Raw genomic sequence first — 15,980 nt, 5'->3', positions numbered from 1 at the left:
AACTGGATGGATTCAGGTCCCTTAATCCCACCCATAACACTGTGAACAATTTAGTCGGTTCAATGCTTTATACTACATTGAAAGCGCCAGTCTTTCATGAGACTATTTGATTGAGTGCTTTGATGTGAGAAAAAATCCCACTGACTTTGGTGATTGTCTAACTCAATTTGAATCCAACTAAATCTCATACATACTGTACCTGATAAAATATCTAACCTTGATTTAAATTAAGTTGGTTGAAAACTTAAAAGCAGCCAACACATGTGTCTCCAAACATAAACTTTTATTATGATGAGAACATCTGTACCCATAGTGGCAAAAACCACATCTAATTCCATACCAGATAGACAGCAACAGCACCTCCAAGTAGAAAGCCCAGGTAGACGTCCATTGCGTGGTTCTTGTATTGAATAATCCTGGTCAAGCCACAAATGATGGCACTCATAATAAAAGAAAAGACGAGCAGGGGCTTAAGTAGCTTGGATGAGTCCGTCAGAGTGCTGTTGAAATACATCTGCAACATACGGCAAATACAATACTGGTTTTATTTATAGCCTTAAGCTTATTGGTTTTTGTCATATACGCTTAGGGAGGTAGCATACTGTGGATCTGTCTCAAAATACTACCATTTCCCCCAAACAATAAAAACAAATTTATGGAGTGCACAGCTAAGGAATGAGCTGAAGCTACACTCAGCTGAAGCTGATACAATTGATTTTGAACAATTTCAGCACTTTGTACAATATGTCTCATTCACCAATATAAGTGCATTTTTCCTATGTCTAAATACAATAATTTTCACTTTTGCTGCTCAAAGCATCTTCCATGAGGAGTCTAAGGAGCTCGGAAAGAAAAGTGTCCGGACTTCTTTAAGTTTCCTTGAAGATGTTTCATCCGAGAAGCTTCTTCAGTTCTAAGAGCAACTGGTGTAAAGAGTCCCAGATTTAAGCTCCATGGGAGTGTCCCCCCACGAACGTCATGGACCCCCTAATGATTCTCTCCCTAATCATATGAGCCAAGGTGTGAAAACGGGTGTAGGTCACAATCAGCCAGGGTTTTGGGTGAGCTCATTGTGAAACCTAGCCCCACCCCATCTTGTGATTTCCTGAGGTCAAATGCTCTAGGATGTGTGCTGAGGGAAGGATCTCAAAACTGGATTATAGATGGCAGACAGTTGGTGTCGTAAACCACCGCCTCTGTTCAAAGATGGTCGCTCACAGAGGACATAGATGGCTTCTTTCACCCTTCTTTCAAACCATTGGTCTTCTCTGTCCAAAATGTGAACACTGGCGTCCTCAAAAGAGTGACCTTTGTCCTTTAGATGGACAGCTGAGTCTTGTCCCGTCGAGATGGACTCGACAGTCCATCTGCATCTAAAGGACCAAGGTCACTCTTTGTCCAGATCCTTTTCTTTTCAAGCTCCTTAAACTATGATAACCTGGATGACTGAGAACCTTCACAGACATATTCCATGAGGAGAAAAACTCATTTTACATTTTAACTGAAAAGAAAGCCTGTTTGGTTCACAGAGGGTTGAGTTGTTTGTTATGTAACTGATAAAAAAAATAAGAAGATAAGTTGAATTTAAGTTTTTTTGTTAAGTCAAATAGACAACGGTATCCTAAGAAGTTGTGAGGGACTTCTGCTGTAACATTGGGGATGACCATTTGCACGAGCTCAAAACATCACTCACCGAAACATAGACGGCAGCAAAGGATGCCAGAGTAGCATGCTGTGATGGGAAGGATTTCCTGCAAGAGACAAAAGAACAAAAACAAATTCATCCAAGATTCACCTCAGCAGGAGAGCAGGAGGTAAAAAGAAACACAACTGGCCTGAGATATCAAAAACAAAATCCTACACACTATCTTAGGGACTAAATGACTGAACCAAAACTGAACCTCATTTCATGTGCTCTGTAACATTGCAGTCATATGTTTACTAATGAAACACATACAAGCATAGAGACAAGGCTTGCCTAAGGCTACTATTGTTGTAAACTGGCCTATATAAACAAAGCAGAACCAAATTAAGCTAGCGTTATAAACTGCAGAGTGCTACAGAAGGAAAGTGAATCTGTAGCTTAGTTTCTCACTTTGCTCCATCCATGACCTACTTATGACAGCTCCTGATATTAAAGCCTCATGCTAACTCCTGACTCTGCATGTGTGCACATTGGTAAGTGTTGGTGCATTTATGGAGCTGTATGATTTCATCCTGAAAACATAGTTGCACAGTTGCAACATCTGTGGTGTCATGCAAATTGCATTAAGGGTTTGAAAACAGATAGCACAGCTTATGTCAGCACTAGAAGTGGGTCAACTCTAGTGCTGACATAACCATTATAATTATATCTGCATTAATCTCATTGTAACACAAGTGTTGCAATGTATGTCAGTTTAAAACTCAGGTTTCAATTTCAAAACGTAATAAATAATACAAAAGACATGCATAATATTTAAAGCTGGAGTGCAATAATCATTTGAAGCGTCCTTTAAACCAGTCGTAGTAGTAGCGTCCAAAAAGCACCTATTTGGCTCTTGGAACACATGCAGGAAGGAACAGACCACTGTCTCTCTGAGGGGGAAGAAGTCCAGTTGTAAACTCAGAACAACACATACAGCACATACACACAGTTGTGCTGCTTTAAAAAAAATTCTGTCAGATACAATATTAGAGAGATTAAATGTTTGTAATGTTCATTCTTTAAAATCTGTCTATTCACCATCTCTTCAGAGAAACTTGTCTCTTCTGCTTCAACTTTTGTATTTTCTTTCTAATTAACAATCAGAAAATCATACTTCAGCCTTAGGGGACATAAACGAAGAAAACCATGACATCTGAAAATAAAGTATTCTGTTAAAAACACATAACATCCTAGAAATTGTGTGGTTGTTTTTTTGTACATCTTTTGTACAAACAAGTATTTGTTCAAGTTACTTGATTACTGGTAATTGTAATCATGTTGATGACAAATTGATTTTTCCAGTTGGTTTTCCAATTTAAATTGTTTTTTTCCCTTCTTGTATAATGACTAGGATATAATTTTTCTTGTCATTACTGCTCAGGGTAGTTCTCATGACATAAATGCTGCATTTTTGGGGGGAGTTATTCTCTTCTATACCAACTGGTCAGTAAGAAGTAGTGAGCCTGTTTTGAAAATGTAAGGAGTAGACAGTATATATTTATGTTAAAATGTAGGGAGCAAAAGGAAAAACGTTTGTGTTTATTGTTCAGTTCTACAAATCAGATGTGACGAGACTGTGCACCCTTGTAATGTGAGGCATCCCACTGCTATGTGGTGTCTATAGCTCAGGAGGCAGAGCAGGTCATCTACCTTATTAGAAGGTTAGTGGTTGGTAGTTCAATCCCTGCATGCTCCAGTCTGCATACCAAATGTCTTTGGCCAAGAAAATAACTACAAGTTGTTCTTTGGTGCATCCATCAGAGTATAAATCTTGCATAGAATAAAGTGCTTGCATGAATGGGTGAATGAGAAAAAGTACTCAGGTGGAGTAGAAAAGCACTATATAAGAACCAATCCATTTATGCAGTGATACCCCTCCTAACATCTAAAATACTTCTAATTTTTTATAGCTGCATCTTAAAGGACTATGGTTGTCACATTACTAGATATTCAAACTTCATGCCAATGCCTAGGAAAATACTTGATACTTAATACCATTTTTGATACCACAGGGAAGATTATTACCACATCCTGCAACAACAGAAGTTATTATTAATTAGATTAAATTAAAAAGTATTTAATAAAAAATTATGTCAACAATTTCATTGCAGGTTGTGAAGGTGAAATATATTCTAGAACAAGTTGAAATTATTTATTGCAGAAGAAGCACATTATGCAAATGGTAATAATAAATTTGTGTGGTATTACTTATGTTACAGTAAAGAGTGCATTGTGCATTCTTAAAGTCGTACATGTTGAATTGAACTGAGTATGTCGTCTGTTCAAAGCCTCTCCCAGTCAGTGCTGTTCTCCATGCTTGTCTCACTGTACATGATGTTATTAGCACTTTAAAGGTGATCATTTAGGACTCTAACAAGTTGATTTGTTTACATTTGGCTATCTTAATTTTTAAGTGAGATGTGCATTTTGAGTTTATATACTTAATGCATATAAGGCAACCGTTTCCTTTTGCAGTATTTTTGTGTGACGTGTTTTTCTGTGTTTTAATAAAAGGGGAACAAAGCACATTTAAGTCAACCTAAGATGATATTTGTTCATTTTCACATCGCCTTACTGAGATAAGGCGAAGTGAAACATGCTTCTTTTACTCCAAAGCACCGGAGCACTCAAAGCTTTACAGAACTTGCCTCATTCACCTATTAACACAAGCACTTTTTTCTATGGGTAAGGATAAGTATGGTATCAGAAATCATGACCAGAAAAGTCCAGGTTCCATCCATTTTAAGCATGTGAATTACAATGTCTTGTCTTACTTATATTGGAATAAGCATGTACAGATTCCAAAAAGAGGAGGTTGTATCTAATCTAATTTTTTGTCTTGTAATGATTAAACACAGAGTCAATACAGTACAAGTGTAGACAGGGCAGTCACTTGAGACTGTGAGACCAGACTGGCCAACCTGCGCGCTGCATGAATAGACTACAACAAAGCCTATGACTCAATGCCTCACACATGGATCCTGTAATGCCTTGAACTGTACAAGATCAACAGGAAGGGCCTTCATCAGGAGGATTGGGAAGTGGCGAACAAACTCAGCCAGATCATTACCAAGACTGGCTACGGATACCAAGTATGGAATGGTGGAGTCTGTTGTAGCAAATGCACTTAGCCAAGAAAATGGACAGGAACAATAATCTTCATATGAGACTTCAAAAAAAGGGTGTACAACACAAAAACCTGACATCAGAGCAAGATATATAATGGCTTCCCAAAAACTTTTCATTTTCTAGCTAAACCTGAGAACATTCCATCTCTACTGCAAAGGATTCTGGGAAATGCAGTTTTCACAATCTTTCACTACCTCGCTGACCGCTCACAGTATGTGAGAACTCAGGGCTGTGTGTCGGACAGGGTTGTCTGCAGTATGGGGGCCCCACAGGGAACGGTTCTGGCTCCGTTCCTCTTCACCATCTACACTGCAGTTCTCTCACAACTCCACCCAGTGCTTCCTGCAGAAGTTCTCTGATGACTCTGCAATAGTTGGTCTCATCACTGATGAAAACTGACCTATGGCCTTGTGGACTGGTGTCAGCAGAACTACCTCCAGATCAACACTAGAAAAACCAAGGAGCTGGTGGTAGACTTCCACAGGCACAAACATCCTCCACTGCAACCACTGAACATACAAGGTACATTGAGACTGTGGACAGCTACAGGTACCTTGGTGTTGATCTCACCTAAACTTACAAATTATCATACCATTTTTAAACAAAACAAAGAGACAATTATTTTATCATCACTCATTCTTATAGACAAATATCGTCCAAAGCAACAATATTTTAAGGTCCATATCAGGTTAAAACTGTAATATTTCGGCATTACGTTCAGCCATCTTGGATGGACTTCCTCTATTTTTCTTTTTCCAAAGCACTTAAAACAATATTACACATCAGCCACTAGAGGGAGCTCTAGTGCAGTGTGCAAAACTGTATAATCCAGTGTAATTTATAAAAGGCAGAACATGGTACATTGTTAAAAAAAAAGAATGCACCGGCCAGCTCAGCAACACCAAAAGACCATGATGACCACACAACATGACCTACTCAGTCAAGAAAAATTCTTTGGGTAGGGGAAATCAAGATTAACTTGTACTAGAAGGATGGTAAGAGAAAGGTATAGAGATGGAAAAGAACACTCATGATCTGAAGTATATCACAGCATTATTGCATGGGCATGTATGGTACAAGGTGGAACTGTTTCAGTAATGTTTCTTGATGATGTGACTGCTGATAGAAGTAGCAGAATGAGTTGTGAAGTGTACAGGCTCGTACTTTCTTCTCAGTTTCAGTCATATTCATATTGCAAAAACAGCTCAAGAGTTTCTTAAGGCAAAGAAAGTCATTCACCTGATCATAATTCAAACAAGCATGAAGATAAATCACAGGAAACACAGTATCGTGTGATATTTGTACTGTAGGTGGTCATTTAAGGTGGTCATTGGTGGGGCGATCGTGGCTCAAGAGTTGGGAGTTCGCCTTGTAACCGGAAGGTTGCTGGTTTGAGCCCCGGCTTGGACAGTCTCGGTCGTTGTGTCCTTGGGCAAGACACTTCACCCGTTGCCTACTGGTGGTGGTCAGCTACTACAATGTAGCTGCCATCACTGATGGGTGGATGACTGGATGTGTAAAGCGCTATGGGGTCCTTAGGGCTAGTAAAAGTGCTACACAAATACAGGCCATTGACTCTAAAGGTGTTTTATCCAGATCTAAAAAACAATCCATATTTAAAAGCTTTACTTTGAACATTTGATTTTGAAATATGTGACATGTATTGAAATGGCGATACATCTAAACAATTTGTGCAAAACTTGTGTTAAATCCTTTGATTTAAATCACAAGTCCACATTGTTGATGTAAAAGAGCCAAATGATAAAAGTCTTTCAGAGTGGTGACTTTGCCTGTGTTGCTATTAGCACAGCAGAAATGAAATCCAAACTGAATTTTCATTTGACTTATCTGTGTTTTCCCCTTTGTTCTTTTTTCCTGTTTTCATTAATGTCATGTGTATTGAATTCCCTTGTTTCATACACTCTCTCCCTCCCTGGTGTGTAATTAGGCTGTTTTCCTTCCCTCATTCTCTTTAATTTTCTCATCTTGTCTCTTTCTGGCTCCCTGATCATCTTCCTCTCTCCAGTAGTTTGTTTCTTCTTCTAATGACCTACTTAGTTGCTTCGTGCTTTTCCTGGCATCATTGTCCAGCTTCTGAAGAAGTGTCATCATCCTTCCAGCATACTTTTGCAGAATTGATGATGCATGCAATTGAGTTATTCCCTATAATTTTCTTATAACGGTATTATTGTTGTAATTTGTTGTCATTATCTGTCTTGATGCATGCTCAGTCATCCAGGTAAGTAAGTCATTTTGGGATTGACACTGTTATTATTGTCATTGTTGGTCGTAGTTATTGATTGGGATTATTGGTGGTGATGTTTGGCTTGAACTATAATTATTATTATTGTCATAATTCTCTCCTAATTTGCATTAAACCTGGACTGAATAAAATTAACACCCTCACATTCACTGCACACATTCACAGTCCTGCTGGTATTATTTTTCTTACCAACTCTGTCTTGTCTGTAAGTTTTCCAATCTATCCCTGCTCTGTTCTTTATGTGATATACTTCATAATAATATTAAAAAGAAAAAGCCTTTTTTTCTCTGTTTTATAAGACAATTGTCTTATATTCCCCTCTAAGAGTGCTAATGTACTTTATAGCTAGTGATATAAAGCATCACAAAGAATCACGTTAAATGATTTTTCTTGACTACAAAACTGATCCACTCTTAATTTGTGTGTCGTTTGCGTGAAAGTGTTCAGAATCCAAGTCTTTCAGTGTAAAGTGGAGCATATCGAGTGTTTTTTCTTTCCTTACCTGCCCTGGTTGATTGCTGCAGGGTCACTCCCTGAGCAAATATCTTCCATTATGTATGGGTTCTGTTCACAGCTGACATTTAGGGTGGTGTAATTGGGTTTACACACAGTTAGGAAATATGGTGTTGGGTATCCAGTCATCAGTTGGAGGACGTCTGTGATGAGGGCCGTGGCACAAAGACCGAACGCATGAACTCCTGAGGATAGATGGTGAGATATGTGCTTACCAAGAGGAAAAAGAGTGAGAATATCAGATTTTACAATGTTTAGTTTAAATTGTATGGTTGTATTATTTAGACAAAATAATGTATCGCAGTATAGTCTGACGCTGGATCACTTCACAATCCAGTCCAGTTTAACTCAGCTCAGTTTTTCAATGGTTGCTCTCAACGCCGCACGAATTGTCCAACAATTAATAATAGCAAAAATGAAGGAGGGTAAAATGACGATGAATAATAAATTAACTACACAATTGAGGCTGCAGTCGACAAACAACTTTGCCATAAAATTACCGTGAAGTGTTGTATTATGTATTATATTTTCTTTGTGTGAGTGAGAGAGTATTTATGTGGCCGTGTCATGGATCGCTGTGTGGCAGGCACGAGGAGGACCCAAAATGCAAAACTCACAGACACGGGGATGAACTCAAAAATTACAGCTTTAATGCTGGAGAGGCAGAACGTAGGAAATACAAAACTAAACTGGGAAAACTAAATACAAAGCTCGCCAAGAAACACAGGGAAGAACACACACAACATGAGGGAAAACGCGACACAGAACTGAGGGAGACGCAGACATAAATACACAGAGGGTTAACGAGGGAAGTGGGAGCACACGGGGAACACAGGTGACACTGATAATAATCACGGGACATGGCAGGAGTGAACACAACACTGACGGTAGAGGTGAAACAGGAAGTACAGAGGTTCAGACAGGAGGAGAGAGAGCACGGGGAGAACACCAACATAACGGGCAGGGGAGACACGGAATAAACACGAAAGGGGACGAGGGCTCATGAATACACAGAGGGGCACACAGGGGGTGAGAGTCACAAAGGGAAAGCACTCAGGGAACAACACAACAGGGCAACTCAGGAAACAGAACCTAAACAGGGAACAAAATACAAACATACAAGAAAACTAAGAACACTGGGCCAACATGGCCCAGGACCATGACAGGCCGGATTTATTAAGTGAAGCAAATAGTGTGACACTGCAATGTGGATGATGTGCTAATTTATAAAGTGGATGCATTTGGATGATTTACCATTTGGATGATTTACCATGTAGTAATGACCAAACCAAAAATGGTTTAAAAACAAAGTTTGTGTTTGTTACTTTTGGGTAATGCTGGAATTATATGATTTTGGTTTAGCACTGTGGATGAATGCATCGTCTTTAGAGACTGAATCAATTTTAATATCCAATGCTAATAAAGCAAAACCAAAACGAAAAGCATGAATCCATTGAGATAATAGTAATTTTACTGTTAGCAGATAAAATGCACACATAGAGGTGGCTGTGGCTCAGAGAGGGTAGAGCAGGTCTGCTAATCAGAGGTTTGATGGTTTGATTCCTTGCTGCTCCACTCGGAATGCCCAAGTACCCTTGGGCACCTCCCAATGTATCGAGAGTGTGCGTAAAATAATTATAAAGCACTTGATGGCATAGAATAAAAAAATGTATATGAATAAATTGGGGAGTCTTGTAAAATTCCCATTTTGAGCTCCCATAAGGAAAAAAGTGTCACCACAAAGGTACTAGAATTCTTAACTGGCTACCATGGACTGCCTTTATGTGACATGAGTAAGTGTGCAGTTTAAAAAAATCAACCTACCAACAAATCGGACGGCTCTGCGTATGAAGGAATTGAAGTTGCAGCCAGCTGCGTTGATGTTAGCCTCACCGCCACCGCCGAGCTTTCTCCAAGACAGACAGCAAAACAGGATGGCCTCTCCAATCATTATCTGTCAACACAACAACTCACCTGTTACGTCTGCTCACAGAGGAGGAGACACTCAGAAAATTCAGACTATAAATCTCTGCCAAAGTGGTTCTGACATAATCAGCCAGTTTGAGAACATGAACGGGAACTGGCTGCTTTATGTGAGCAATGTGCCACAGCTTGTTCTTTGGATTCCACTCAAAGCTCTCGGATAAACCCAGCCACGTAGCTAACACACAAATGCACTCTGCATGGGATTACACATCTTTGCAGAACCAGAAGGATGGAAAAAATAAATATTTAGAGATTATTTAGCATTGGACAGGTGCAAAAGGGAGAGGGAGAGGGGGGCTCCAGTGATGTGCATATTATCAAAACTGACCCTGGACACATGACCCACCCTAAACCAGAGAGAAATGTACACCACATTTTTCTCTTGCAAATTTTTCATACGGGAATTTATGTTTGCAAAGTTTAATTACTTTCCAAGGTGTTTTAAGTTTTATGCTTTTTACAGTGATGATATCTAAAAGTCTATAAAACTTACTGTGAAAGTAACCAACACGTCCAAAGACTCAGAGATGCATAGAAGTAAATTATCCAAATAGGGCTGGGCAAAATGATTATTTTCCTAATCGATGAATCTAGCGATTAATTTTTCGATGCATCGATTAATCTAACGATTCATTTTTCAATCCGATTCGATTTCGATTCGATTAACGATTTTTTCCCCCATTATTTGACTTGTATAGCAATTTCACATTTACTAATTTATGTATATAAATGAAAAACACAAATTTATTCATTTGAAGACCTTTTAATAAAAAAAAAATTCAAAATAAAGTTGTAGAGGTCGTACAATCAATACAATAGAGATAGCATTTAACAAGAAATGAAATGTGCAAACATATATAAAATTAAGGAAAAGTTAACAAAACATTTCAAATAAATAGCAACAATGGTGTCTTTAAACAAACAAAATGTAACATTCACTTTGCTTTCTGCCAAAAAGTGCTCTTCATTCACAAAACAAAATCCACAATAACATTGTACTACAATCTTCTGTTTTAAACAAAAAATTAAATGTTTTGCAAAACAAATATAACAAAGGAAATCATAGCAAAAAATTAATAATATACAAACAGCAGAAATGGCGTCTTTGAACAAATAATGAAATGACAAGTTACCCCTAAGTAGGACTCTGTGACCAGACTTGTCCAAGCATCAGTGGTAAGGGAGATTTTGGATGTGGCTTTTTTTTAGTTCATTCCTTAGTTTCTCCACTGAAGTTTCATACTTTCTCTCCATCATGCTTGTAAAATGACGCTTAGACGGCAGAGTGTAACCTGGCTGGAAAGTGGTCAGCATTTCTTTGAATCCCTCACCCACAGCAAGTGGTCTCTTGTCTTTTAAAATCATAGCTAAGACGCTCTCAGTAAGTACAGCCACCCCCTGGGGGGTGCATGGTATACTTCTTCTCTGACAGTAGTCCTCCAGACTTTTCTGTTTATTCCTGAAATCATAAATCACACACAGCACACAGATGAATTCGAATAATTACAAAATAATCATATGGAAAGCATAATATCAAAATAATTTGATAAGGATCTGGTTGAGATAGATATATACACACATACTGTTATGCCATGTGCTTTCATAGCATAACAGTAAGAGGTTAATGATAATCCCCAATGTTGAACATATGATATGCAGTAATCATGATGGCTGGAAAAGATAACGTTTAAACACCCAGGGCTGATGGCACCTTTACTGGTGCACTGCTTTCTAGTCATTAGATGGCATAACTTTGACCTATAAGATCAAGCTGGAGAAGCATTATGTATAAAAACAGCGTTGAAATAGGATGAAACACATTAAATTTGACAAATCAAGAGTTCATTGTCATTTTGCTTTTGCAAGCACTTTAACAATGTTGTAATAGTGTCCACGACGGCTACGTTTAGCAGGTGGTGCATTATCCTTGTTAACATTTCTCCTGCGGCCAATTCGCTGTCTCACATTTTTGTCTTTCGCCGATTCTGATAATCAGCCTGTGTGCATTCAGACTCATTTCGCCAGCATGGGCCACAAACCAAAAAAACAATAACAACAGCAGCTGCTATATGTTACTGCTCAGCAGCTTAACCCTTGTGTTATACTGGGGCCTTTTTGTGTCCCTTCTTATGTTCGCATGAAAGCCATTTCCACTGTGTTGGGTGTAATATAGCCAAACTTGCCAAACGGCTTCGTTTTTGTAAGAAATTTAAAATTCCAGTCTGATTTTCTTAAATCAGCCTAACACGGCTGAGCAGCAAAAATACTCACACTGATCACCCTGGGGACCGTTTTGGGCCCATTGACTTCCATTATAAACGCTATTCTTCATCCCAAAATCATTATTATATGATGTTATTTATTTATTTTTTTTGGATGTCAATGAAGACTCAAGGCCTTGAAGTTTCAATTTTTAAACTTGCCCCTGCAAAAATAAAATAAAAATAATGGCAGGTCAAGATGAGTGTTGGTGCCAATCTTTGGTCCATCTAAAGGCCTACTTATAATAACAATCAAATATTACTTCAAATGGTTTTTTTTGAAAATATTTAGTTGTTTTTTATGTTGTTTTTTGGGGCTAAAGACACAGGGCGCTCATGTAATAACACTGGGATGTAAAGGGTTGAAACAACGCAAATATAATTAAAACTTTATGTGAATATTTCAGGCAGCAGTAGTCTTACAAGACTGACTCATTTAAAGTGGTGAAAAATATTAGTATATAGCATTTTTATTGCACTTTTCGGGGCGGGACCTTTTTGGGTCCCCAGGGTGATCATCGTTAAGTTTTTTAAAGGATGACACAAGGGTTAAATGAGTTTTGCATTTACGGAGGTTGGGTGTTTATCTCTGTGTCTATGAGTGAGTGTACGTCTACGTGGGGGGGTCTGGATGAATTAACGGGTAAAAACTAGCGTTAGTAAAAAAGTTGAAAACTTACGGTGGTTTGTCCTTTGCAGAAGCTGCTCCTGGATGCAGTCGTTTGAGGTGCTGGTGCATAGCTGTCGTGCTTTTATGATAGGCTATTTCCACCTTACAAAGTCGGCAAACGACTGAATCACTTCCTTTTCTGTTAAAATATCCCCATACTGTAGAACTGCGTGTTCGGGTGGAGTGATTTAAGTTGACTGCAACTGCCTCACTCATGATTCCGCTACTCGCTGCCGCCATGTCTTTTTTTGAAAGTGACGACGCATCGACGCAGATTTTTTTACGTCGACGTATTTTTTGCGTCGACGTAATCGATTACGTCGACGCGTTGTCCCAGCCCTATATCCAAACCAGGTTTCTACATCAGATTTACACGACTGTGTCTAAATATTATGGCACTGATATTTATATACGGAACTTTTCTACACTTACTGGCAATTCAGTCATTTTACACTATAAGCTGCACTCACCCATTCAAACACATTCATTCAATACTTTATATTACACACTTTACACCACTTATTGTACCAATATTTATGTAAAAAAAGCATGTTGTATTTTTTTCACTCGATATGACAGCAGTTATTAGTGTCGAGTGTGAAGCAGCGGGAATGAGGATCAGCACCTCCAAATCTGAGGCCATGGTTCTCAGCCGGAAAAAGGTGGAGTGCCCACTCCGGGTTGGGGATGAGTTCCTGCCCCAAGTGGAGGAGTTCAAGTATCTTGGGGTCTTGTTCGCGAGTGATAGGAGAAGTGAGCTGGAGATTGACAGACGAACTGGTGCTGCGGCCGCAGTGATGTGGACGCTGCACCGGTCTGTCATGGTGAAGAAAGAGCTGAGTGTAAAAGCGAAGCTCTCAATTTACCGGTCGATCTACGTCCCTACCCTCACCTATGGCCACGAGCTGTGGGTAATGACGAGAACGAGATCGCGGAAACAAGCGGTGTAAATGAGCTTTCTTCGAAGGGTGGCTGGCCTCTCCCTTAGAGATAGGGTGAGAAGTTCAGCCATCCGGGAGAGGCTCAGAGTAGAGCCGCTGCTCCTCTACATCGAAAGGAGCCAGCTGAGGTGGTTCAGGCATCTGACAAGGATGCCTCCTGGGCGCCTCCTGGGTGAGGTGTTCCGGGTATGTCCCACTGGGAGGAGGCCCCAGGGCAGACCCAGGACACGCTGGAAAGCTTATATCTCTTGGCTGGCCTGGGAACGCCTTGGTGTTCCCCCGGATAAGCTGGAGGAGGTGGCTGGGAAGAGGGAAGTCTGGGCTTCCCTGCTAGGCTGCTGCCCCCGTGACCCGGCCCCGGATAAAGCGGAAGAAGATGGATGGATAGATGGATGGATGGATGGAGAAACTTTGAAGCCACTTTGAAGCCAAGGATTTTCTGGTAGTGGACAGAATTCAGAACAATGCTGACTCTGCATTCACTAATGCTATCTACCGCCTGACTACCGAGGACAGTGACGTCATCAGCGAGAGACCGGTGACCAGCATCGCGGAGCATGACGTCCGAGCGGCATTGAGGAGAGTGAACACAAGGAAAGCGGCGGGGCCAGACGGCATCACCGGCCGTCTGCTGTGCTGCTGTGCTGACCAGCTAGCAGGTGTGTTCACTTACATCTTCAACGAGTCCCTGGCGAAGTCTGTGGTCCCCACATGCTTCAAAAGATCCACCATCATCCCTGTGCCCAAGAACAGCAAACCCTCATCCCTGAACGATTACCGGCCAGTTGCACTGACCTCAGTAGTAATGAAGGTGTTTGAGAGGCTGCTGAAGAACATCATCTCCTCCTCCATCCCAGACACCACAGATCCGCTGCAGTTCGCCTACAGATCCAACAGATCCACAGAGGATGCCATCGCCCACGTCCTACACACCACTCTCAGCCACGTGGACAAGAAACAGGGTAACTATGTGCGAATGCTATTTGTTGATTACAGTTCAGCGTTTAACACAATAGTGCTCTGCAGACTGTTCACAAAGCTGAGGGATCTGGGACTTAACAGCCGTCTGTGTGCATGGGTGTTGGACTTCCTCACTGGCAGAACTCAGGTGGTGAGGGTGGATAGATGCGTCTCTAACAGCATCACCATCAACACAGGAGCACCTCAGGGATGTGTCCTCTCGCCACTGCTCCACTCCCTCTACACTTCAGACTGTGTGGCCACCCATGGCTCCAACACCATTGTGAAGTTTGCTGACGACACAGTGGTGTTGGGTGCCATCTCCAACAATGATGAGGCGGCCTACATGGATGAAGTGAAGAATCTGGCATCGTGGTGCCAGGACAACCACCTCCAGCTGAACGTCAGCAAGACCAAGGAGCTGGTGGTGGACTTCAGAAGGAGTCAGCACAGAGACTACAAGCCCATTATCATCAATGGAGCTCCAGTGGAGAGGGTGCAGTCCTTCAAGTATCTTGGTGTCCACATCTCCTCAGACCTGACATGGGCTGCCCACATTCAGGTCCAGACCAAAAAGGCTAGGCAGCGCCTGTATCACCTACGACAACTGAGGAAGTTCAGGGTCTCTCCAAAGATCCTCAGGATTTTCTATACAGGCGCTGTGGAGAGCATCCTCACACAGAACATGACATCGTGGTTTGGGAACAGCTGTGTGAAGGACCAAAAAGCTCTCCAGAGAGTGATCCGTACAGCAGAACGCTGCTGCAGGATTGCTCTCCCCCCGCTTCAGGACACCTACACCAGGAGATGCCGGACTAGAGCAGCGCAGATACTGAAGGACCCGTCCCATCCAGGCAACAAACTGTTCCAACTTCTGCAATCTGGTAGAAGGTTCAGCATCATCCGGGTAAGGACAGAGAGACTCAAGAGGAGCTTCTATCCCCAAGCCATCCGTGCCCTAAACACACACACCCGCCCTCTCACATCATCTATAATTGACTGAGACAGGACTCTCCCAGACACTAAACCAAGGCACAATGTACATTTCAAATTCCTTTAATTTTAAATATGTTTATATTGTCTATCCTGTAAAATAGTCAGATTGTCTATTCTTATTTAATTCACTTAATGCACAGAATTCACCTGCTTGCTGCTACTACTGCACATTCACCTAATGTATATACTATATATATAATGTTCTTCCTCTACCCCCCCCCCCCCCCTTTTTGCAAATGTCGAGGAGCGTGTCAGGCTACATTTCACTGTGTGTTATACTTGTTTAACTATGCATGTGACAAATAAAGAACCTTGAGCCTTGAACCTTGAACTCCAATGAACTCAGTGAAGATCTAAGAAGAAAACTTGTAGAATCAAAGTTGGTAAGGTTTCCTGGACCATTTCCAAATAATGTAATTTCAGCTGTTCACAGGCACCCACTAGAGTACGCTGGGCCCTCAGGCCCCCCTCATGAAGTCAGTTTCTGATTCCTTGATCAGAGACAATTTAACATTGTCCTGGGGGTTGTCTCATTGTTGCCACTCTAGCACACATGTTAATTCATGCCTGTTAA

General features: G+C 40.9%; 2 protein-coding genes across 2 annotated transcripts in view; both read right to left on the bottom strand.

Moving 5' to 3' along the window:
• Positions 1–15,980, bottom strand: part of LOC146566608 (uncharacterized) — a 183,448-nt gene that overhangs the window by 78,419 nt on the left and 89,049 nt on the right. The window lies entirely within an intron of this gene.
• Positions 1–15,980, bottom strand: part of LOC146566611 (phospholipid phosphatase-related protein type 4-like) — a 32,605-nt gene that overhangs the window by 3,122 nt on the left and 13,503 nt on the right. Inside the window, exons 10-13 of the mRNA XM_085286157.1 lie at positions 9,417–9,546; positions 7,582–7,777; positions 1,694–1,751; positions 341–514 (exon numbers count right to left, since the gene is read on the bottom strand). Of these exons, the coding sequence (XP_085142283.1) occupies positions 341–514; positions 1,694–1,751; positions 7,582–7,777; positions 9,417–9,546 (558 nt within the window). The remainder of the gene's footprint in view (positions 1–340; positions 515–1,693; positions 1,752–7,581; positions 7,778–9,416; positions 9,547–15,980) is intronic.

This window comes from Mchenga conophoros, linkage group LG9, assembly GCF_057382185.1.
Source record: "Mchenga conophoros isolate Kocher_MC1m ecotype Shallow Benthic linkage group LG9, M_conophoros_male_GT1.1, whole genome shotgun sequence".
Taxonomy (NCBI): Eukaryota; Metazoa; Chordata; class Actinopteri; order Cichliformes; family Cichlidae; genus Mchenga; species Mchenga conophoros.
This window is presented reverse-complemented; position numbering and strand designations above follow the sequence as displayed.